Source organism: Eublepharis macularius, chromosome 7 (assembly GCF_028583425.1).
Source record: "Eublepharis macularius isolate TG4126 chromosome 7, MPM_Emac_v1.0, whole genome shotgun sequence".
In the NCBI taxonomy this organism is placed as follows: domain Eukaryota; kingdom Metazoa; phylum Chordata; class Lepidosauria; order Squamata; family Eublepharidae; genus Eublepharis; species Eublepharis macularius.
The window spans coordinates 101,915,171-101,941,133 of record NC_072796.1 but is presented as its reverse complement, the minus strand read 5'-3'; the positions used below and the strand labels follow the sequence as shown (position 1 = coordinate 101,941,133).

Below are 25,963 nucleotides of genomic sequence, written 5' to 3'. Positions count from 1 at the left end.
CATGTCCTCCAGAGTTCTGCACGTGCAAGGGAATCATGGGAAGCAGAAACAGGTTTTGTCTGGTCCCCCCCCCCCAGTTTTCCCCTTGCACACATTCTGTGAATTTTTTTTAGCCCTACTGGCGCATGTTATGGCTGTGCAGGATCCAAAACTCCCGTTCTGCTTCCTTTCCCCCAGGAGCTAATTGGTCTGTCTGCCGATAACCACTCCCACCCTCTTCAGCTCTCTGAACTCCTTTTCTGCCATTTGTATTAGTAAAGCGAGGTAAAGGTCATAAGGCTGCTTCTCTGTTCAGTTCCTTTCTCCCTTGGAGGTATGCACACACTCTCAATTATTTTTTTTTCAAAGCCAGGAATGAGCCAAAATGTTACTACTCATTCTCCCTGGCTTTAAAAGCCAGGAAAGGGTTAAATGGCTGCGTTCCCTTCCCTCAGTTTGTGAAACAAAGCAGAGGGAAGCTGCAGGTAGGAAATTAAGCAGCAGCATTTTAACCCTTTCCTGGCTTGGCTTTTAAAAAAATAAATGAGAGTGGAACAAGCACGAAAAGTACATGTTTCCCCCCAGAACTCCACCACCAACTGCCTCTCCAGTGGGCATGGGAATGCCCAATCAGCAAATACAGGGATGGGGAGAGGGGAATGTGTTGCAACATTGTACATTGTACATGCAAAAAATAATAATAATTAAATGACATCAGCTCCAGTCCCCACAAAATGCAACTCCAAACAGACGCATCTCAACTCATCAGCAGACACCAAATCACTTTGAGATTGTGCAGTGCAGAATGATGGGACTCCAAGCTGTTTCAGCACCGATCAGTGTGAATGCTCAGCATTGCTAGCTTAAAGTGTGCTGTGCAGAATGGGCCTAAGTTTGCCTTTGGAAACAAAAGTGAAAAGCCCAAATGAAAGGTACCTCAGACTCCATAGTTATTTTGGTTTGATTTTGGGATGCTATTGTAAGGCAATTTTGGGATGCCCTCATGGTCTGGATGATTTTCACTTAGAGAAGCCTTATTCAATTGATAAGATTTTTCGAAGTATGTGGTCCACCATGCCTAGGCTTCCCTCTTGCCCTTCTTTGCTGATAGTATCAAGCTAGGAAGAGTTGGTTGATGAATCTGGGAGGTCTTAAACAGCTCTTTGAGGAAGAAGGCACATCTTAAAAGATGCAGTCATGTAGCTGGTCCCACAGAACGCATCCCTTGATCCAAATAACCTGAACTACTATTACCTGAAGGCCAATATCCTGTTCTTGGACACAGTGCTCAAGTGTATGGTGGGCAGGGCTTTTTTTCTGGGAAAAGAGGTGGTGGAACTTAGTGGGTTGCCCTCGAAGAAAATGGTCACATGGCTGGTGGCCCCGCCCCCTGATCTCCAAACAGAGGGGAGTTTAGATTGCCAGAGGGCAATCTAAACTCCCCTCTGTCTGGAGATCAGGGGGCAGGGCCACCAGCCATGTGACCATTTTCAAGAGGTTCTGGAACTCCGTTCCACTGCGTTCCTGTTGAATAAAAGCCCTGATGGTGGGCATGCAGCTTCTGATGGATTCTCTTGACTCATTTCAATATGGATTCAGCCCTGAGCTTGGGTCAGAAACGTTCTTCGTCACCCTGGCTTATGGTCTTCACTGGAAAGTAACTGTAAGACAACATCCCTTGACTCTCCCAAACCCCTCAGTGGCTTTTGATCTTCCTTTTTGTGCTACTTCTACATTTTCATTACATTTTTTGGTAAGGGCATTCAAAAATACTGAACACAGTTGTGACCCCCCCCCCACTTGCATCTTGAAGCTAAAAAATCTATTTTATCACCTACCATCCATCATTCTGCTGCCTGTGTAGAATAGGGTTCAGACTGACTTTTCCCACCGCAGCTTAACTTCACATCTACATAATGGGGCGTCACTCATTTCACTCACAAGTATTCCACTTGAAACCCGCCACAATGCTCATGAAACGTACGGCTTGTGGCCAAACAGGACAGAATATGCTTTACAGGAAAAGTATGACTAACCTAATTTCCACGTTTACTTAGGCTACAGAGTGCTCCAGTATATCTAGCACTTTGGAGGTCAGAGGGATAGGGTAGCACACAGCTCAGATGATAGGCCTGAGCAATGTTTAAAAAAGAGATGGAATTCAACCCTTTAATGTAAGCAACAACAGAGGCACTGAAATCAGCATGCGAGGGAGATTATCTAGCCCATGTTATAATGTTGCAAAGTCAGCCACTTGTTTCCTTTGCAAGCAGAAAAAGATACTCCTGAAATGGAGCCGCGTGTTTTGCATTTGGTCAGTACAGCACACAGGAGCTTGTGAGCACTTGTCTGGGGAGGCTGGTGAGCTGATGACATCAGGAAACTATGAGGTCCTACAGCTGCCTGGCCTGCTCCAGATCATATATCTCCTGTAGAAAACCAGGACCAGGTGTCAGGGAGTGGGAGATGGAAGTGGGAGATGAGTAACCCACTGGAATGACAGTCTTTTGGAGCTATAAGCAGGAATGCAAAAAAACCCAAACAAACATAGCATGTGTGGGGGAGCATGTGTGCAGGTTCCCTCCCACTGAGGGCTTGGGAAAACTTTGTCATTCAGCTCTACCCTTCTTATGTCTTCCACTATCTCTTTTAGTGGCTACCCACAGGAGTTTCCTACACCATACTGGGTTTAAGAGATGGAGAGAAATGCCATGGAAGCATGTGCTGCTATAATGTACATCTACACTACAAGCTTACGTGCCAATCCCTTCCTTCCCTTTTCTTTCTTCTTGCCTGCCTGCCTGCCTGCCTAAAACTTCTGTTTAGCCGCCTTTCTACCTTAAACAAACTCCAGTCGGCTTACTATATAATTACAATAACAATCATAAAATGAACAAAAGTTTAAAACACAGTTTAGGACTGGCAATAAACAAACAAACAAACAAAACGTTAACTAAAAGCAATCCCAAATAAACAGGGTCTAAAATGTTGGAATCACAGCAATGTGATAAACACAAAAGGGACGGGAGAAGAGGGGAAAGCTTAGCAAACAAAAAGTATATGGGGAGAGATGTTATATCAGACATCCAGAGGAATGTTCCTTTGTCTGACATCTTAAGTAAAAACCTAGCAAAAGTAGAAAGTCTGCTATGCATCTTCCACAACAGGCTTAATAATTTCAGCACTATAATGATATATCTACTACTGATAAATTTTTTTAAATGACAAAAAACACACTGGAGGTGGTAGGAGAATGGCAGGCGTGAAGTGAAATGGAACCCATATGAAGACGGGGAGGTATGGACATCAACACTTTCCTACCCATACTTTCCCTGAACCCTCTTTCGAGAAAATTATACCAAAGCAGGTTTGGGGAAACCCACAATGGAGCCATGGAAAATCCAGAAGGTCTGTGGAAGCATGATAATGTCACAAAAAAGCCAATGTATAATCCACTATGGGAGTAGGGGGAGGAACGCAGAACAAGAGCTCCGTGCAGAAGCAACTGCTATAGCAACAAGCACTGTCACTTATGGCCTAGTGTAATAGGAGGTTTCACTGCACGAGCGTGGCGTGGCTTCCTTTCAGTTTAATAACTGGCTCTTCTGTGTCTTTTGTAGCAATTTGACACTCAGACGTTTATCAGAAGCTTCTCGTATGACTTTATTTCCATGCCTGGGAAACCTTTCTGTGTGCTGGGCTGCTGTTAAAGACAGAGAGGGCTGGTGTGGTATAGTGGCTATAGTGTAGGACTAGGACCTGGGGTGACTGGGTTTGAATTCTTGCTCTGCTATGGAAGCCTGCCAGGTGACCTTGGGCCTGTCTAAACCATCCTGACAAGGTTATTGTTGTGAGGATCAAGTGGAGGCAGGGGGGATAATGTGAAAAGCCACCTTGAGTTCCCAATCAGGAAGCAAAGCAGGATATAAATATAAAATAAACAAGTAAGAGATGCATGGCCTTTTTTAAAGGTGTCAAGGCAACCCTAATAGTCATGAGCCTGGAGTGTCTTGCAAATAAGTCCCAAATGAATAATAAAAAATATAAAATAAGTATAATGTTTCACTTCAGCCAAAGAGGTGGCCTAATAAATTTGATTCCTGAGGCACTCTCATGATGATAGTCATTTTGTGCTTAGCTGTACCTTCATTGGTGCTATTTTGTAGTTGCATTCTCTACCCTGTGCCAGAATTCCAAAGGTGCCTGCAGGCTCCAAAAGGTTGGGGACCCTGGATTTAGACCTCCCCAGTCAGTGCATTCTTGAAGGAAATGGTACAGGGAGGTACTGTTTTTATGTGAAATAACATTCAAAGCTGGAATCTGCTACCTGCATTCTCGTGCAGTCCATTTTGCTACATAAAGTCTCTGCAACCTCATTCTTTTGTGTGTGTGAACCAGGCCCAGCTGAGTATACCCTAGAACTGACTCCTCTGAAGCTCGCAGGAGTTCCATAATATACAAGGCACTGTGGAAACAGTACCTAGAAGATACAAACTTAGAACATTATGGTCCCAACCAAGTTTTTAAAGAAGTGTTTCTGAATATAACTGTCCATGTTTTATACCTTCAAACAGTGCACAGAAATATGGTGATATATTATTATATGGACAATTCTTAGACAATGACTTGCATTGTTACCTAATTTCCAAGCAATGCAACCATAAGGAGGAGAAAGAAGAATTCTGGCTTGAGAAGGGGAAAAAATTAAGTATCTCTCTGTTCTGTATGTAGCAGGTTGCTGAAGAACAAACAGTGGCAGCTGTTGGAAGCTGCTCAGAAGCTTGGAATGCCAGAAGCGGGTCCAGCTGGGACGGATTAGGGAAATGTGTGGAGGTGAGGCAGTCAAAGGTGCACCGTAAATTCATTTTATTACACATATGGTTGCATGACAACTTACTGTACTCTCCTTCTCATTTAACAGACAGTGCTCTGAGAGGCTAAGAACTCTTCATCTCTGCCTCTTTGACCTGTGGTTATCTGGCAAATTCCTGTGACTTTAACTCTTGTCTGAAAGTCAGGAAGTCAACAGGTGACGTTTCTCCCAAGACTTCTACATGCTGGGAAATGTCTTGTCAGCCGAATTTGGCTTGTGATGCAGCTGTTGAGGACCAAGGAGACCTGTCCTGTAGAAAGACAGACATCCAAACTTGACCTATTAAAGCTCACTGCTGAATGGGGCAAGTAGGGAAGGGTGCTTATTTGGCAATCGACAGCATTTTGATGATCAAGAACCTTTCCGGCTTTTTTGTATAATTTACATTTATCATAAAATCTTAAAAGCCCAACAGTACAATCCTAAGCAGAGACACACCCTGCTAAACCCATTAACTTCGCTTGGAATTAGAAGGCTGTAACTCTGTTTAGGATTTCACTGTAAGACTGGGAGAAAGACAGTGTATGATCCTGCCACAGTGAAGCATGTTTCAGTCCTATTGATTTCAGCAAGTGAAAGTTAATGTGGTTAACTTTCTACCATTGAAATCAAATGTACTTACATTTGCTTCACTTTGGCAAGATGATTCTCAATATATATTTTAGGGGCTTCCTGATGACCAGTCTAGACTTGCACTAATCCCAGTCCAGCGCAATATTCTCTCACCATAAAAGAAGGCAGGTAGACCTGCACAAGGGAGCACCCACACTTCAGTTTGCTCCTTTCCTTTTAATTAGGTGAGGTTGACTTTTCAGAAGTGGAAGGGGAATGCTGGGAAATGGGAAAATAGCTATGGGAAATGGCTGGCACCTAGTGATTACCTTCTAGAGAGTCGTATGTTGTATACAAGAAAGGTCTGGGATGTATGGATATGCTTTTAGCCCTTGAAAAAGTGGAATTTACAAAACAGGTTGAGTGAGCTGGCTTCCTGGTTGGGCTTGTTGGGGGGCTTGATCCCGTGATGCTGTATCTGACCTGTAAAACAACACAGAGAAAGAACATTAGTAATCAACTTATTTATTGAAGCTTGGGTACTTACCCGATGATCTCCATGGGATGGTGCTTGTCACTTTAAGATCTCACCCCGGCAGCTCTGCAAAAGAAAGAGAAAATCTTTATTACAAAGAGACAGAAAATCTTCTTTATTACTGTATTGTACTGTGGAAGACTGGCCATGTGTACATACACATGAACACGAGTTAGTATTTGTAATAGAACATATGAGTTTATATTTGTAATAGAGCTATTTTTGATATTGATTGAAGGTTGTCACTGTTGGAACTATTGATATACCCTTGGCAATGTTTAGATGGGCATGATTATATTTTGTATAATGTTGTAAAAAGATTGTATGAGATTATGTATAACTTATTTATTTATTCACACATTGTACTAGTCACTTTAAATATAATCATATAAGGTTAACGCTGTGATTCGTTGCATTTTCCTCCAGCTCGGGGAGGGTCCTGTTTGTTTGCTGGACTTTCTAGAGTCTGTTTTATTTTTTTCCCATAATGGGCTTTGTTGCTAGTTTTGAATAAGAAACAATAAATGAAATAATACCCCATCAGCTAATCAGTGACTATTATCGATCAATTTTTTGAAAAGGGAAATGGGATGTAGAATTAGTCCCTTCTGATGCCTATACTTGCCCCTGGTCATAAAGACTATGTATACGCAATGTTGGCTGGTGTACACATGTGCAGTTGAATAGGGCCTAAGGGTTTGCATTGAACAAAATGGAGGTTCAAGGTACCCATAAAGATCCTACCTCCACACAACTATAATGTGGAATAATAGATAGACGTGCACCAGGGAAACTGGGTTCAACCTGCTCCTTCCTCACAAAAGCTTATTGAGTGATCTTGAGTCAGTCACATAACTCTCATCCTGGTCTTCCTCACAGAGCTGTTGTGAGGATTAAATGGGATGACTCGTGCACCAGTATAGCATTTTAAAAGGCCAACTTGTAGTCCCCTTAGGTTGCAATGACTTATACTGAACATGTTTGCAGTATGGATTATCTAGGTGAAATGTAGCTGTCCTGAATTGAAAATACAGCAGCATCAGGTTCATATTAACTTATATGGCAACAGTGATTTCCCTCAGTTATATGGAAACAATTAAGGTAGTTGCTACTGGTTTTAGCCTGAAGTAAATGCTTTGTTTAGCTTCTCATGCTTTGGTACAGCTGCTCTAATGTCCACACAGAGACCCCTGCCGCCATTTCCAACATTTTGGAACTACTTAAGACCACACAAATTGTAATAATTTCTCATACAGCCAGATAAATACTTCTGATCTGTACCAAATTCAGTAAGAATGCCTTGAATCCACATAATCTCAGAGACTAACAAAACCATGCAAACAAAATGAGGGATACAATATTTTTCAGCATAAGGAATATGATGAACTAATAAAAGTGGGATTCAAAAAACAAATTTCTACCTGTCTCTTAGGTGGTTGTGACAGAGGTGAATAGTAAAAGAACACACTCCTTCCATTTTATCCTTTGTAGATTCAGACACTTTTGAATTTCCTGTGCCACAGATTCTGTGTTTTCTATGAAAGTATAAAAGTAGTAGGTGACCTAGCTTTAGTATGCATGGCCTGGCTTGGTTTCATCTCTTAGCATTAGCAGGGCATAAACATGGTGTCCAGGAATCAGTATAATATCAATTCAGAGCCTGTTTTTTTAAACAAAAAACAAAAAAACCCTCCTAGGTATTTTTAGCACAATTTGTTTGGCATGTGATTTATTTTCAAATATCACACATAATTTATTTGAGTTTTCAACTCTGACTTGGGAAATTCCTAGATTTGGTGACAGTGTCTGGGGAGGGTGAAGTTTGGAGAGGGAGCCAAAAGGAGAGGTGATGCCATAGAGTCTGCCCTCCCAAGCTGTCATTTCCTCCAGGAGAACTGATCTCTGTAGTTTGGAGATCAGGAGTAAGTCCAGGAGACATCCAGGCCCCACCTTGAGGTTGGTGTAGTTCATACTCAGTTCTGTCTTTTGTCCGATTTTCTGTTTTCTGCAGTAACTTTGAAAATTGAAGAAATCATAGCCTATGTTTTTGTCCTTTACCACCATCTTTTCAAATATGTGTTTTGTTTTAGAAGATGCCAGCTACCATTCTTCAGTAACAAATGTCTTTCTTTAATTGCTTTTTTATTTTTACTTTGAACATACTTGCCTAATATACAACCTCAGAAAAATGTCTTTTAAAGTCTTCCTCTCTTTTAGAATGTGCACATGCCAACAAATGTATGCAAACACCAGGAACTGCCCAAAGCATGAGAAGAGCACCATTGTGTGCTGTAAACACACATTACTGCATATTATAAATCTCACAGAATGCTCTGCATGGGTTCAAAGCCAAAACTACATTTCAGAAATGAAATGTTTTCAATGGAGAATTGCTTTAAGAGCCCATTTGGTCTAAAAATGAAAAGGTATGTATATTCCAGAAGGAAGGAAGGAAAGATGTTTACTTTGTTTGTTGGAGAAGGTTATTGTTTTGCACATTTCAGACTATGGCACGGCAAAGGATTTCAGATAGCAGAACTGGAAAAGATCTTGCAACAGTACCTGCCAGTCAAAGGATGCCAAATTTCGTATCTTCTTATATTCTTGGAGGAATAGTCTTGGACAATAGGTCCATCAATGGCTCCTAGCTTACAGGATCCTCCATCTCCTGAGGCAATAAATCTTTGAAAACCTGTGCTGAGGAGGAACTTAAAGGAAAGGCCTTGGCATCTATGCCCTTCAGGGAAACTCATCATTGTATGAAACAGGATGATAGAGCAGATGAGCCTGTCAGGAGGTGGGTTGGTTGCTCAACTCCAGCCTGGAGCAGCAGGACTGATCCACTGAAGAGCTGGATGGTCATCTAGCTAGCTCACCATGTTCTGACCATGCTGAGTCTGGCAACCAGCAGGAGGACTGGGGGAGAATGAGGCAGGGAAGATATTGGCAATGACACCAATGTCACTACTTTATACGGACAATGGATTTTACCATAGAGTTTCAGGCGATTCCTTGGGCTACCTATTGTCAACCTGGAAGTGTGTATTGGCAAAAAAGGCCTACAGTATCTTTATTTTTCTCCTGCCACCACTTGGTACTACAGCGGGCAAGAGAGACAATCATTAGGAGATTGCCCACCATAAGTGGGCACATGGTAAGCCTATGCCCAGCTGATTGACATGGAGTTCTCACCTGCCAAAAGGAAGCAGTTATGTGGTAAAAAAACAGGAAAGGATTAGGTTTAATTTAGCAAAGGTTGAAGCTGGACTCTTAGTGGAAGGATACTGTGGAGGGACCCATCCCCTCCTTAGGTGGCTTATCAAAGTAAGAGTGAGAGTGATGAAGACAGGTTCATCTTGGCTCCAGGCAGTGGAGGAGCAAGCCAAGCGAAAGGAAGAGGATGGAGTGAGCCTCCAAGCCCCTCTCATTTCCAGAGATGAGGCCTTAAAAGAGCAGAATCCTGGTAGGCTGTCAGACTGGCAGAGGGCAGCCCAAGTATGGGATGAGATGAGCCCATGGTCTGATCCAACAAAGTACCTCTTGCATTCTTAAGTGGGTTAGAAGGACTATGTGATTCTATGGTCCTTTTAACAAACTTCTTCATAGCATCCCTGGGAGCTTTCAGGGCACCAGTAGAGAAGTGATGTCTGGACAAAGATGATATCACATTTGCCCAAAACCTGGGGGTGTACCATTAACATGTTGGGCTTTTTGGCCGCCACCCCCCAATCAGTTTTCTGGGACAGCCAGAGCATTGGGCAGATGTGCTATTATGTGTTGCTGGACGTCATTTCCTGCCTTGGGTTTTTCTCCTGCCACTCTGAGGCGCAAGGACAAGAGAAAGGGCCCAACCAGCGGGAGGCTTCCTAGTGGTCAACTGGCATCCTTATTTTTTCCTTTCCCCTTCTGTCTTCTGGTATCTACTGTCTGCCTGCCAACCAACCAATAAATCCAGTTTGGAGCAGTGGAAGGTCTTAGAGCAAAGCAGGGCAGTTGTTTGGTCTTGCCCGAGGATATGATTCCTCAGCTGTTGCTTCAGCTACGTGGCCCTTCCCAGCTAGACAGTGACTCCTGTTAATTACTACTCAGGACAGGAACAGGAAAGAAAACCCCAGACAAACAGCAATCACACCTCTTGTCAAATAAATAATAGAATAAAGGTTGCAACCCACAAGTCCCTTGCTGAGCAGTAACCTAGCCAGCTTTGATCAACTACTGGAGCCTTATTGGCCATCCGTTAGCAGTCTACAAAGTCTGAGGGCCAGGCCTGTGCACCACTGATGCTCAATGGCTAGGGTAAAGCAATGATTTCCATTCCATGCTTTGAAATAGGTAGAAGGTGCCACTCTTAGGCCATCGATGAGCGATGATGGAAAAACAATCCTTTCAAAAATCTCCTGGGGAATTTCAGAGCTTGCCTAATCAACTCACTTTTACTTGGAGAGCCACAAGGAAAGAAAGGGGGAGTGTTAACATCCCCCTTGTTTAAACAGTTTAATGCACACAAAGTGGTTACCTTCCTGCTGACTGATATGTACTTGTTGTATGGGTCATCTTTTTAAATGTTGTAAATTGCAGTGTCTGGTGTACTGCAGCAGCAATAGGAAGATGAGCCTTCTATGCAGGGGGCAGCAAGGATCACTTACTTAGGACAGTGAGGGCAGCTTATCTCTTGTTTCCTGGGGGTTATTTCCTTGTCTTGTCTCCTATTGGGCTAAACATGGCAATATCCTGCTTCTTCTCTCTCCTGCCTTATTCATTCTCTCTACAAGATGTAGTCAGATAGCAAGGACTCTATCCCTATCTCTCCCTCTTCACTATCAAGTATGTATTTCCTCAAATAAACTTTTTGTCTCTTTAGTCAGCACAGCGTAAATTCTCTGCTCTGTTTACACTCAGCTAACAGTCAATAGTCATAAATGAAAGTAGATTAATCTCGGACCATATTTATGTAGTCAATGAAAATAGATTTGCGTCTTCCATGTTCAGTAGAACACCCATTATTCAAATCATCTGAATCAGCTTAATCCCTCTCAGTTGTTTTATTCTGATTTCTGATTGGGAACTCCAGGCCACTCAGATGAATGAGGTTTAATTTTTGGAGCCTTTGCTATCTCTCCATTATCACAGCAGAACATTATCACATCAAAATGACTGTCCTGTGAGAAAGATAGAAGTGCAAGAGGTGAACTATGACAATATTAGGATAACAGATGCTGGAACAGCTGGTACTGACCCCAAACCTAGCAAAACAGCCATACGTACATATGAGTGGTGGCATCAAGTAACTGACAGGGCCGGCGCCAGAGGTTTTAGCGCCTGCGGCGGCGGGCGCGCACGCGCCCCACGGGAGGCGTGATGACATCATTGCAGACGTCATCACGCACCACAGGGGGTTGGGCTGCGCGCGGAGGCTGCTCCGTGCGCCGCCCTAGCAGCAGCTCACGGCTTCTGCGCCCGGCTAGGGCGGAGGAGTGCGCAGCTGAGCTGGCGTGGCTGGCTACAGCTGCTGCTGCAGCCAGCCAGCCAGCTCCGTGCTGCCGCCGCTGCGCGCCCCAGCTGGGCGCAGAAGCTGCGAGCCACTGCTCGAGCGGCGCACAGAGGCTGCGCCCAGCTGAGGTGTGTGGTGGCAGCAGCGGCGGCAGCAAGGGGCTGGCTGGCTGGCTGCAGCAGTAGCTACAGGCGGCCCTGTCATGCCAGCTTCGCTGCGCGCGCCTCTGCCCCCAACACCCCCTCCAGCGCCCCTCCAGTGCCCGCGCGCCAGAGGCCACCGCCTACCTGGCCTCCATGGGCGCGCCGGCCCTGGTAACTGAATGCATGAAAATCATCACAGCTCAAGTTCAAGCATCAGGAAAGTCCTTTTGCATCACTACAAAACTGAATGCTGAGACAGGATGGGGTCTATACAGGAGCTAATCAGCATGTCAGCTGTGCTGGTTCCAAAAGGAAAATCCAAAAATCTAGAACACAATCCACCTAATACCTTTTTATTAGGACTAACCGCAGGATACATAGGTAGAAGGTAGTGGTGAAGACATTTTTTAAATTTATTTACATATTTCTATCCTGCTCCCCCCTCAATTATTTAGATATTTTCTGCAATTATTTTCACTCTGAGCCTGCATTGCAGGGAGAGCAGACTATAAGTCAAATAAATAAAAATAAAAAATATAAATAAATAAATAAAAATTTCTATCCTGCTTTTTCCTCAGAGCAGCTTGCCTCATTTTCCTCTCCTCCATTTATCCTCATGAAAAACCACATGAGGTAGGTTAGGCTGAGTGTGTGTGGCTGGCCCAAGTCTCACCCTAGCCGAACGGGGATTTAGAACCCGGCTCTTGCAGATCCAAGCTGAACACTCTCCCCGTTACCCCATGCTGGCTCCCAAGTATGCCATTCTTTCAGCTAGAACTGATGAAGTCAGGTCCGATTTGCAAAACCTTAAGCTGGAATAATTTTTTTGTATGACTTTAAGATGCCTCTGGACTCCTGTTGGGTCATCTGGGATGGTCTCATCCCACCTCTTTCTCACAGCTAACCAAACACAGGCCCTTTTAGATCAATATTTTAAAATAATGTCTTTCCTCTGTTCATCGGGCCTGTTGTGCCAAGAACTCTTCAAGGGACATGGGGCTCATCTGTTTCATATAAAACTGTTGCTACATACCCCAAATCCTCAAGATAGGCTGTGCTATAAATCTAATGAAATAATAAATACATGTGGTCATAATTATTATCCCCAGTTTACAGACTGGGAAAATGAGACTAAGATTCGTTTACTAAAGAGCCTCCCCAGTAAGTCTGTAACCATGCTGAAATGTGATTCAAGTTTTCCCAGCTGAGTACTCTAACCACTAGACCATATCAGCAGCCTGCTGTGGTAAATGGCTTCCAGTTTGAACTGCTGCTCTAAGTAAGGACTATTGTATAATTGGAGTGCCCTGTACTTCATTCTGGACTGTAAAGGCTGGGGGGACAAATTCTATTGTAGTGCAGTGCATTCTGGTTAATGTTTTCTATTTGCTGCAGGAGGAGTGCCCATTCCATTCGCTGATCTGGGGGAAAGTATGTAACCATAGTAACCACGAGTTTCCAGGACTTGGTATGGCAGGTTGACAGGATTACTCTTCAAAGCAGTTGCTCCTTTGAGAAAAGAGGGTCTGAGGAAAGAAGGGTTTTCAAAGTTAATTTAGCACTCCCACCAGGACAAAGGTCAACAGTAGTGAGTTTCCTGTGCCAAGGTCACAAATAGCAACCCCCTCTTCAGTATTATTTTCACTTCCTTTGCACAATAAGGAGAAAGAAGGAAAGAACAGGAAATGCACTTTAAGAAAATCACCCCAGATGCTATATTTATAACAAGAAAAGTGTTCATGTCTCAGTGCTGAATCTGATGTAGGGTTTGTTGCTCCCTAGGAGTTTGACTTCCTCCTGAAGGCTTACTGATGCATACCAGAGCAGAGGGAGGGAAAGAGGGAGGAAATGGGACGAGTCTTGAACACCTCTGGTGCTCTGACGGTTCTTAGCTGTGCAGAGGGATATGAGCAACGGGTAGGAAAGAAACCGGCCAGCCTTGGACATCAGTCTTGCTTAGTCCCAAAGTCAAGAAGATCAGAAAACAGAGACAGCGCAGCAACAGAGCACTTCCCCAATGGAATCTCTGCCAGACTCTTTCCTTCTGTTCGTTTTGGAGAAAGAAGGAAAGAAGGGTAAGTGATACATGCGTAGAGAGTCCAGATTGAGATCTGGCAACACGAATGTCTCAGTGAAGCTGGTCTCCGGGTTCCAGGTAATTGTTCCCAGGCTGATTCACGTGCAAGTACTTATACAGGCATGCTTAGATGTCAGCTGTCCCTGTCCTTTCCTTTTGAAGTGCCTAGAAAGAGTCTAAAAAAAAAATACCTCCGGGGTCTCTTAGGTCACCCAGAGCACTGAACATAGAAAGCAGATGCGGCTATTGTAAAATCATTATAGGCTGTTTCCATGTATATGCTGTGTTCACGCAAACAGTTTTTAATTGTTCACTCAAAGATAGCTCCTACATTGCACAGGGAAGCTCTGCGCTGCAATTACACTTTGGGTTGTGCCGGCAATAAACTTTGAAACATTTGTCACATGTGTGTTTTGCCCTCCTAAGGAGCAGAGGGGCATACAGGGGGCTCCCCGATGGTCTTTCATCCAGGCACCAACCAGGGCGTGTCCAATGAGTTAGTCTCATGTAAAGAACTGATGTTCCTGCTGCTGATAAGGGCTAGAGCAGGCTCAGAGCTGCTTGCTTTTGGCTTGTTGTGACTCAATGTGCCAAATGAGAGCAGCTGGTTGTTCTCCACAAAGCCCCTTTCAGACAAGTAGACAGTCCACAAGATGAACTGCTTACTGGGCTGTGCGTTTTTCTGAATGGGGGTAGCAGGATCATGTCCATTAGCACCACCCCCTGCAAATAAGAAGCATAAAGTCTGGACAGAGCCAGAGGCTAGGTTCCTGTCAAAAATTTCTGCTGATGGAAAGATTTTCACCCATGGAGCGCAACTTCCTCACCTCTGTGCTTCTGCTGTTGCCCCAAATCCACCCCCTGTGCTCCTGGGAAACCCCAGTGCAAGAGGGGAGTCAGGGGTTTGCAACAGGAGTGAGGAATCAGCAAAAATCACCTCCTTGTCATCACTGGAAATCTTCAGGATGCAAATCTGCATGTAAGCACTTTGCATGCACAAACTTTGTCTGCCCTACAGAGCCCATGTACTTGTGTGTACAAGCACAGACACTCTGTGTATATATTATGTTCAGTGTGCAAGAGGACCACGCCAGTGAACAAAATCCCAATACTGTAGCATAGTAGTTAAATGGCTGGGCTGCAAATCAGCACTCAATTGGTTCAAATCCCACTACTGCCATTAGCTTAGTAGGTGGCTTTGGGTAAGCCACTCCTCTCAGCCCCTGCTCCCCAGCTGTATTGTGAAGATAATAATAATACTGACTTTGTTCACTGCTCTGAGTGGGGCACTAATCTTCTAGAACAGCGTTATATGATCACAAAGTTGTACTTATCATTATCATTAGGTGCATTCAGTTTACACAGAAGTAACAGCTACACCAGGCTCAGGCAACCCTGGGCTCACAGGCTGAGCAATAGCATACCAGGCTATTTTGCTCGGCACATGGGGCCAATTCTCTGCCCAAGCAATCCAGGCAAGCCTCTAAGGTGCCAGCAGCACAGAAGTCAGTAAGCCTGGCTGAAGCCTGTCACTACTTCCTGGACCCATGCCTTGCTACCTGGGTCAGAGGCATGCCTGTGAGGCGCTGGCAGTGGCACTGGATCTCAGCTGTCTTCATGTATCTGGCCAAGGACAGCCCTGACACACGTTCCCCCAGTACCCTTTTCACAAGTAGCTGTTACCTTTATTTTAGCATTAAGGTTGATTAACACAGTCCCCAATCTTGCATTTATGTACGCTGCTGGATACTGATGATTGCCAGATGTGTGAAATAATTCATTTGAATATTGTTTAAAATGATGAAACACATGGGATGTAAATCACTTGACATGCACGAATGTAAACCCATTCTAAATTGAACAGCATCAAGGTGGGCCACAGCCATGGTTTGAATTCCATTGTGCAGTGTTGTATAGTGGTTAGAGTGCCGTACTGGGGAGCTCAGGTGCAAATCCCCCCTAAGTTATGATGGGTGGCCTTGGGACAGCCATTCTCTACATGCTTAATCTCTCTGTGGTTCTGTCTAGTTTCGGTGGACTTTGTAAACTACGTTGGTGCCCCAAAACTCACTATCGATGTTTTAATAACAACTAGAACAGGTCAAGCCTCAAAGACAGAAAAAGTACAGTTAAATCCAGGTAGCAAAGAGGTCCGCCAAATCTACTGGACTCTGCTTGGAGGCCGACCGAGAAGAAGCGCCCCGAAGTCTCCCCTTCCCCAAGCGGGCTGTTCCGGCTAGCCCAGTCACCAGCGACCGCAGCCTGCCAAGCCACCCCGGCCTACCGCCGGCTCCACTCAGCCAGGGAAGCGGGCTCAGAGCCGCAGCCCGCGAGGCGCTTTGTGGGGCCGGTGGTAGCGCGCTGGGAAGCCGGCGCAGCAACAGCCGCCGGCCCGAGTGCCATCGCCGCTCCACCCCGCGCCCAGGGGAGGTTCACACGCGGCAGCCGCCGCTCATGCACGCCCCGCTCAGCGCCGCCGCCGCCCGCCCCGCTTGGCCGCCAGCCGGGCACCGAGCAACTTTCCCACGGCCGCCCGGCCACGCGTGTGGCTCCGCAGGCTCCCGACTGGCCCTGAGCCCAGCCAATCGCACGAGCGCGGCAAGAGGGCAGGCGAGGGGGCGAGCTCCGACCGCGGCCCTGGATCCGATTTGAGAGCCTTCAGCCAATCGGAAGCTGCAGGGAGCGAGGGCGTCTCATCGGGGGAGGCTCCGGGCGGGCGGCTATTGGTCGACTGAGGCCGACGTTCAGCCAACCACAGGGCTCCGGGCAGTCGAGGGCTACCCCGCGTTGTCTGCGGCCAGGAGTGCTTGGCGCGCCTCCCTACCCCTCCCCCGGCTAAGAGGCGCAGCGTGGGAACGGGATGGGGGAGAGGCAGCCGGAGGGCGAGCGGCGGCGTGAGCAGTAAGCTGGCACCGGGGAATCGCCACCCACCCAGGCGGGCTGCAGGCGGACGGACGGAGCCTTCCTTTGCCATCTTTGCCGGGAGCATGAAGCGTGCGCACCAGGAGTACAGCTCTTCCGACAGCGAGGAGCTGGATGAGCCCATCGAAGTGGAGAAGGAGAGCGCGGACGAGAATGGGTAAGAGCGCCGGGGGATCGAGACGCCTCGCCTGTGGTTGGCGTGCGTGCGGGGTTCGGAGTGTGCTCCGGGTCAGGTGCGGTGCGAAGGCGCTGTCTCGCACGTTGGGACCCTCCCAGCGGTAAGGAAAAGGAGGCTGGGATCCTGGAGGCTCATGACTTGAAGGAACTTCTCCCGCCGTGATATTTACTTAGGAGTAAACCAGGTTTGGGATTGACCAGCAAGTTCTAGCCGTTCTGAAACTGGCCAGTGTCTGCAGTCGTGCTGGTTCCAAACCCCAAAACAAGCCGCAGTCCACGTAATGCATAGCTTGTGTTAGGGCCAATCCAAATGACACAAAGCTGTGTCCTGAGGGGGTAAGGTGGGAGTAAGCTCCCTTCAGCTCGGAGGGAGCGTGTTAATGTCTAAGATTAAAGGTACTGGAAGTTAGCTCAATCTACAGGGCTGCACTGGGATTTTGGCGGCAATCCGATACAAACTTACTTGGGAGTAATTTCCCTTGAGCAAAATGGGACATGTTTGAGTACACATACATAGCATTGCACTGTTGGAAACCCCCCTTCTCCCTAGCAATCTGAAGAGTGCCAGCTCTGATTGTGGTTGCAGGGTGGGGAAAGAAAGGCACTCTTAAGGCATTCAGCCTGGTTATGACTTCATGTTTCTGAAACCCACGGCTTGCACAGTTACTTAAGAGCAAGCCCATAGAAAGCCATAGATCACAGGAGCAAATATGCAAGAGGATGGGTCTTTGCTCTGGAAAATAGTCCAGAAAAAGAATAAAGAGGCTCAAAATTTGGTAATGGGACACCTGGAAGCAACCAAAAATTGAAGCATCTGTTTTCAGTGTCTTTCCTGGCCTGTGACTTTCTCTAGGTATTAGTAAAACTTTTCTCCCCCCTCCCTTCCTGTCCAGATTTCCATTAACTCCTTACTGCTTTCTTGTTTTCAGAAACCTGAGTTCTGCTCCGGGTTCAATGTCTCCAACCACCACTTCCCAGGTCCTGGCTAGGAAAAGGCGTAGAGGCGTAAGTCTCCTTTTTCTGATTCCCCCCCCTGCTCAAAACTTCTTCTCTCCTAGAAGGCCCCCCCCTCAAAACATTCCTCCTGCCCTTTCAGATAATTGAGAAGCGCCGTCGCGATCGGATCAACAACAGCCTGTCAGAACTGAGGAGGTTGGTGCCCAGCGCGTTTGAAAAGCAGGTAACTTGCAGGCAGCTTGGACTACGACTGGCGCCTGTGCAGCTCAGGCAGAAGTGTACCAATCCTGGGGGTCTGCCTTCTTCACTGGCTTTTGTCCAGTATCCTCATTTGCTGAGAGTTGTCTCCTCTTTCTTAGGGATCTGCCAAATTGGAAAAAGCTGAAATCCTGCAGATGACAGTGGATCATCTGAAAATGTTGCACACTGCAGGAGGCAAAGGTAAAGATTCTTCCTTTGCACAGAAGGAAGCATTCCTTAACGCATTCGTGTCTTGGGGAGCTAGCCCAAGGGCCTGCTGAATGATGCGCTTTCACTACCGTGCAGTGCACACCTATTCACTTTTACTCAAAACCAAGTTCCCCATACCCACTGGCACCTAGCTCCAAATAAACGTGCTGAAGATTGCTCTCTGGGCTGCGGATCCACAGCTGGCTAAACAGCCTTATTAACATTAAATGTTGCCTTTTAAAAGATCAGCTTTGGCATCAGGGTTGTGGGTTTTGGCTAATATAACAACTGTGTCTAATAATACTAATAATCATATGCCATGGCAATAGGACAGCAGACACAGATAATGGACAGTAGTAATTTCTTAGATTTAATATGCTGTTTACTGATGCATGCTTGTATGCTGTTTACTGATGCTCAGCAACTGCAAATCATAGGCTGCAATTCATAACCCATTAACTACAGGGTAGTTCTATTAAAAATCAGTGACGCTGCCCAGAGTAGCTGGATTGTAGCCAGTGGGTAATCTTTTCTGTTGAGGCTAATGCTGCTGTTCATTGACTGACTGGGTGGTAGTTCCTGAAACCCTCAGAAGGTTTTTTGTTTGAAAAATGGTTTCGGATGTGCAAACCTCATGAATGTGCATTTAGTATACCATTTTCAGGATTAGTGGGGCCAGGCAGTCATCCTTCTTTATGTACACTTTCTATTATCTGCTGTAGTGACCGTCAGCGCAGTTGCTCCAGTATAAGCTCACTGATTCTAGCTGTATCTGAAGTAGTGAGCAGTGGCTCACGAAAGCTCCTACCCTACGACAAATTTTGTTAGTCTTATTGGTGCTACTGGACTTTTGCTCTTTTCTATTCACTGATTTTAATAGGCTTAGACTGAAGTAACTGCATAGCGTTAACCACCGGGGATTGAGCTACAAAACAGGGAGTTTGTGTTTTGAGTATCATCTCTGCCATGAATTCAGTAGGCCTTCCTCTCCCTTAGCCTCTGTCCCATGTGCAATTTAAAGATAATAAGACTGATCAACCTTTCAAGTGTCTTTGTAAGGGTGGTAGTCAGACAACACACATGAAGAACATCAAACTAAGAATTATTATTTTGTCCCTAACTTGGTGGCCACAAGAGTAATGTATCTGAAAGGCATTTTCTCTACGTGTTCAAAATGATTCATGCACATTTTTCACAGCTTTCTGTAACAAAAGAAAGGAAAATGCTGCCTGGAAAGTAGGCCACTAGTATTCTCCCCATGTTACAGATATGGGACAAAGGCTGAGAGAGAAGAACTGGTTGGCCAGTATGGTTTCATTGCTAAACTGGGACTTTCTATATGGGTTGTTGTAGCAGCTTCAAAGATGTAAGGATAACAAGTGAGGGAAGGCAAGGGGGGGGGAAATCCCCATCGCTTTTATTGATGAAACATAATATACATTTGTTTTTTCCTTTGTTGGTTTTGGATATAGTGTCATATGATGGGCATGAACCAATATGGAGTTAAGCGTGGCAGTTTATTTCAGTGTAAGGTGGCCTGACCAATACTTGCATTAGTAAAAAATGTACTGGGTAAAGATTTTTCTGAAATAATTGGAAATAGTGGTACATCTGTGTACTTGTGCCTCTTCCATTCACTTCCCTAGGGCCTGAATAGAAGTTTGTGGTCAGTTATACCACTTGTTGAATTATAGATGTGCTTCTTAGCAAGGGGAAATGATAGCTACCTCTTAATAAAATGTGTTGGGGGAAGCCTTATTGAGATAGATGATCTATAGACTACAGCTGGAAAGAGGTCATATCCTGACAAAACTCTTTGTTCTTTTCGCTTAGGCTACTTTGATGCCCATGCTCTTGCTATGGACTATCGGAGTCTAGGTTTTCGAGAGTGCTTGGCTGAAGTAGCCCGCTACCTCAGCATTATCGAAGGTCTGGACACTTCTGATCCTCTCCGTGTGCGTCTCGTGTCTCACCTGAATAATTATGCCTCTCAGCGGGAAGCAGCAAGTAGTTCCCATACCGGGCTTGGACACATTCCTTGGGGCAGTGCCTTTGGACATCACCCCCACATCTCCCACCCATTACTACTGCCTCAGAATGGGCATACTACTACGAATGGCGCAGCAACATCCTCAGAAGTCCATCACCAGAGCAGAATTACTGCTCCTCATGCTGAATCGTCTTCACTGAGAGCACCCCCTAACGGCAGCATTGGACCAGTGCTTCCTGTAGTCACATCAGCTTCTAAGATCTCTCCTCCCTTGCTGTCTTCCATGGCCTCCCTGTCTGCGTTCCCCTTTTCATTCAGCTCGTTCCACTTGTTGTCCCCTAGTGCCCTCAGTTCATCTACACCAGCACAGCCAACCAGCCTTGGCAAACCCTACAGACCATGGGGAACTGAAATTGGTGCTTTTTAAGAACTAGCAAAGGGCAGAGAGAGTGTAAATATCCAGCTGAGCTGGGGAGTTTCCAACTTCTGTTTTAAAACTCTTTAATAGGTTAAGATGAAAGGTACAGTTTCAGTTTTAACAAAGATTATACAAAAAAGTGCCCCCCCTACTCTCTGTAGGAGTAATCTGTTAAAAAATAGTTGCTGGAAGTTTATCTAAATTTTTAAATCATACCAGATACTACTTTTAAAAATAGAATTGTGCTGAAGATTTCATTTATTTTGTGAGTGGGTTTTTTTAATGATCCCATTTCTCTGAGAACACTGGATCTTTTTATTTTTTAAAAATAGAATTTTTAGCAACTTATAATTTCTTTTATCTTTCAAAAGCCACATTTTTTGCAGTCTTAGCACACTTTTTTGTTCTGTTAATATGTGATATTGAGATATTTTGCAAGGAGAAAATCATTTATAAATTTATGTTCTGACTATTTTATATTTCTGAGCAAAAGCGTTGACAAATCAGATGGACCAAAAAGAATAGAAATGGTGACTGCTGCACCCAGTCAGTCTACCTTAAGGCTTTGTTCTGTTCTCCAAGAGGCATCTCCCATAACTTTAATTTTTTTTTCTGTGTCACATGGTGGTTTCCTCTATCCCACCCCAGCAAATTTCCACAAGAAAGGTTACAGGCTAAGGTCCTAAAAGCCCTTATATTTGAACATTGTGTGCCTCATCTCCATGTTTTTAATGTTAGAATTTTGTGGATTGTGTAAAGTTTTAGGGAGTGCACAATGATTGCCTTATTTCTGCATTGTAGAAGTGCTTCCTTTGGTCTAATTATTGGCTGCATCTTCATTTGAACTTGCTGTAAGAAAGATTGTGAGGTTTCAGCCAGGAGAGAACCTCTTTAATCAGTAAAGTAGGGCATTAATTGTACAATTCTAAGCAGAGTTGTATGTGTGTAAACTGCTGTCAAGTTACAACGTACTTACAGCAACCCCATAGTGTTTTTAAGGCAAGAAACAAACAAGTGGCTTGCCATTGCCTGCTTCTGTGAAGTGACCCTGGACTTCCATGTTGGTCTCCCATCCAAGTACTAACCAGGGCTGACTCTGCTTAGCATCCAAGGTCTGGCGAGACTGTGGATTTAGAAGGCTGTAACTCTTTCTAGGACTGCACTGTTAAGTTCCCCACTTTATGGGTGAACTTGAAGCTCCTCAGCATCCTTCGGGTTGCAGCCTAGCAATTCTGGTTTTAGAACCATGTGCTCTATGAAGCTGCAAGGCCGTGATGTGGCTAGTAATAGAATTGGATGGTGGCTGTGAGAACAGTTTTCACCATTGCATGAAAAAAATGGGAAGGTGTGATCGAAGCAAATCCAGAAAGCTTCCCCTAGCTGAATGCCACTGGAAACCTCACTTAACAGCAGGGGTCCTTTCCAGGTTGCCTTGTTCATGTTTCTTAACCCAACACATCTATTACCCTACAGTGTTCTGTGGCTTACAAATCTTCTTTTCTTTAGTGCTTCATATGTACTAGCAAAAGGCAGAGAGGAATATAAATATTCAGCTGAATGTGAGGAGTTTCCTGAAGGGAGAAAAATGGAAGAGAGGGAGTGGCTAATTTTGCATTTAAAAGTACAACCAAAATGATGAGTCAATCATTTTAACATATTTGTATTGGCCTAAATCTGCACAACTGATTTCTCTTCTATAGTAGTTCTCACATCACAGAATTTAGGACCTTGTATTGCAGGGTTCCTGTACCTCTCCATTGATAGATGGACAAACATCTACAAACCAGTTATTTTAGTGACCAGTTATGCCAGGTACTGTGTTGAGCTGTTATAGTCGGTGCAACAAGGAGTCTTGTGGTGCTTCTAGACTGACTGATTTGAAATGTCAGGCATGGGCTCAGTACAGGAAATGGCCAGCTCAGTACAGAAAATCTTTCCTTGCGGGTTACTGAATGCTTTTCATTTGGCTTTGCTGCTTCATCATCTGTTGGGAATGGCTCTGATTAGACTGTTTGCACCCTTGATGAGGTCTTGTTTTCATTTGTGTTCTGGCGAGTAACACCAACTCGCCAGAACTTCGGGGCCCTTCCGGCTGAGCTTTGTAATATTTCATCCCACCCTCTTTTTCTGTTTGTACCCATGTATATATTTCTGCCAGGTAACTGATGATTGTACTTCACGCATTTGAAGAAGTAGGCTCTGACATTTGAAAACTTATGCCACAATAAATGTATTAGTCTTAAAATGCCACCTGACTTATTTTAATACCTATACTAATACAGACAGTATTTACCGACTTCCCCACTGCATTTCCATTGAGGGTAACATGAAGGAGATTCCTCAGATTGGAAAGATCTCTTGTATATATTTTGGGTTGGTTTCTTAAGAATCGGTTCTGCTCAAATGTGTTCCTTAATGGCTACTCTGAAGTGGTTTCCACTGGATTGGACTTCAGTATTTGTGTTGTGCAGAAATAAAAGAATAAAAACAATAAATATTGAATGGCAGATCTTTCTAGCTAGGTAGGAGGGACAGTAGTTTTTTTAAAAGGTTATGCTTTAAGCTATCAGGTTTTTTGGTGCCCATTTTACTGTGTTTTCTAGTACTGTGCTATGAAGTATATTTTGTAATGCCTATTTCAAAAGGAGCATTTGGAATCCCTTCAATGTTTCTTTGGATTTTTTGCAGGATATGGGAGTTTTTGAATCCTAAAAAACTAAGCTACTTATAAGTCTTTTCCAAACTGCTCCTGAGACCTTGAAAGCTGCAGAAAACAAATTCAAGACACGCAATTGTGTCATTGCAGCTCCGTGACTTAGAAGCTCATGCACACGCACACACACACACACATATATCAGGTGGAGTTCTTGTAACTGTGCTTTATTTTTGGTAATCTGCCCAGTAAAATTAATTTCTAATCCCATATGTGAACATTTTATGGAGCTGCTGCTGCTTAACCTGGTTAAAATTCTATTACCTTACAAGGATGTCAAAGGTGGGATGAGTTTGATGTGCATCTGCTTTGAACATATGATGCGGCCTTTTGCCAGGTCATAGCATGGATTCATCTACTGTCTACTGATGGTACTTTTCTAGGTTACAGATAGAGGCATTTATTTCACTACATCTGTTCCCTAAGATCCTTTACCTGGAGATGTTGGGGATTGAACTTGAAAGCTGCTGGTGAAGCATAAGCTCTGTCAATGAGCCACAGTTCCTTGCTAAGCCACTTCAAGTTTGCATGTCCCTCCAGGCTTGCCAGCATGTCTTGCTCACTCGTGATATATGTGGGGGAGCTGTAGAGAAAGTTTCTGCAGCTTATGAGGAAAAACTAAAATGTGAATGTAACCAAGCAAAGGTCAGAGTATGTTGTCATGCTTACGCTGTGGTGGCGGCAAGGTGAACTCACTTCTCTCTGCCACCATTGCATCTGCACACTGGCATCAATCAGAGCTTTTCTTGGTTGTGAAGTGGCTCTTATCTCAGGCTGCTGAAGATGTAGACTTGAAAAACATACAGGCCCACTGTGATGCTTTTGAAGTACATTTTGCAGGTAAAATGAAATAAGCTTTGACTTAGATTCCACAGGTGAAGTTCAGTCTCAGGATGCCTTTGGACTGCAGTCTAGTCTTAGTTATATTAATGACCTTCAGTTGGTGAGATCTGATGAAGTGGACAAGCTGCTTAGCGGTGTACAGTCCACCACGTCTAGACTTATTCTCAGAGACAGGGTTATCAGATCCCCTTAACCTCCTGGTGAGCGGTGGGGGAGCTGGAACGTACCTTTTTGCCATGCCCATGATCTTCCTTGCCTGTGCACAAATCATGCTTTGCAGCTGGCCAAGTTTGGCCTCAAACGGGCCAAAAGAGGGCCCTCTGCAAAGTACAGGAGCGCTTTCAAGCTGGTGTGATGATGTCACTCCTGGGAGTGATATGGTTGCACCACCCCAGGAGCACGCCCGGGCGGCCCATTTCTGTGTCTTCCTCCCCCATCAGCCAGGTAAGTGGAGGCAGGGAGTGGAGGGTGGAAGTGGGGGATGCCCCGCTGCCACCAGGGGAATGGGGCCCCTACTCAGCAAGCCTCATCCTTAACTCCACAGATTTCCTCATCTTTAACTAGGCAGATGCCGATCGCATAACAAGCCTTCCAGGAGATCCCTGCACATTTTCTCCTTGAGGCTTATCAGATGATACCTACGTTGTGCTCTTTTAGGTGCCAGGCCAAAACTTTTCTGTTCACCCAAGTTTTTAATTAAGTGGTTGATCTTTTAATACTATTTTAGTTCATTTTAAGCTGTCAATGGTCTGTTTGTATGGTCTATGTTTTAATGCTGGACTGGGTTTTTTAATGCTGGATTTTAATATCTTTTAATGTTCTGCTTTTTTGTATGGTAGGATGCCTCAGGCAGGGTCCTGGAGAGAAGGCATAAAACTTTTCTAAATAAACAAACATGAATGTGTTTTGGCAGGTGATTTTACCTGTCCCTTTACCATTGTGAGAAGCTATACTCTTTTGAAAGGCCCTCATTTACATAACTCCTTAAAGGACAGGAGCAAGATCCTCTATGATAATAAAGAACATATCGCACCCTAGATAATTCGGGTCAATGTTATCACAGCAAGCACAAGGAGTGTCTGAACGGCCTGCCAGAGCAATTGCGTAGAAAACCAAGCCTATGGAGTTTTATCCCAGCCTGGGTTACTCTTAAAAAAGTACCCCTCTCCAGGGCTTTTTTTCTGCAGGAACGTGGTGGAACGGAGTTCCGGAACCTCTTGAAAATGGTCACATGGCTGTGGCCCCGCCCCCTGATCTCCAGACAGAGGGGATTTGAGGGCAATGTCAACTCCCCTCTGTCTGGAGATCAGGGGGCGGGGCCACCAGCCATGTGACCATTTTCCCAAGGGCAACCCACTGAGTTCTGCCACCTCTTTACCCAGAAAAAAAGCCCTGCCCCTCTGCAATAGCATAACAAACATCATAATCATAATAGCAGCATTGTGCAACAGATCTCAAGACATAATAATAGTAATGATGTCAGACTGTGAATGGCAAATCTCTGAAGTAGTTTGAAGGAAGCAACAACTTTGCCGTTGTGATATTTGAATGTACTGGATTCTGTATGGATGTCTCCCCTCCTCTGGGTGTTTTTTACCTTTGAAATGTGAATTTTGAAGAGTACTTCAGTCTGCAAATTGGCAGCGATGAAGAAGGTGGGATAATATCTTTAATGAAATCACTGTAAGCCTCAAAAGCCCACTGAGGAGCTCTCTTTGTAGAAATACAAAAGGTGCAACCCAATACATGTTTTGTACCTGACTTCAGGAGGCCAGAAAGCACAGAAATGCTGGGCTCTGAATGCTTTTATTACTTCATAGCAGGGCTGTAGCTAATTGTTTAG

The 25,963-nt window shown here is 44.8% G+C and overlaps 1 protein-coding gene across 1 annotated transcript; it reads left to right on the top strand.

The window, feature by feature from the left end:
• Nucleotides 1-16,461: 16,461 nt before the first annotated feature.
• Nucleotides 16,462-23,030, top strand: HEY1 (hes related family bHLH transcription factor with YRPW motif 1). Its single transcript, XM_054984315.1, has 5 exons — nt 16,462-16,729; nt 17,679-17,754; nt 17,846-17,929; nt 18,066-18,147; nt 19,990-23,030. The coding sequence occupies exons 1-5, from the start codon at nt 16,638-16,640 to the stop codon at nt 20,571-20,573; spliced, it is 918 nt and encodes a 305-aa protein (XP_054840290.1). The 5' UTR covers nt 16,462-16,637; the 3' UTR covers nt 20,574-23,030.
• The last annotated feature ends 2,933 nt before the right edge of the window (nt 23,031-25,963 follow it).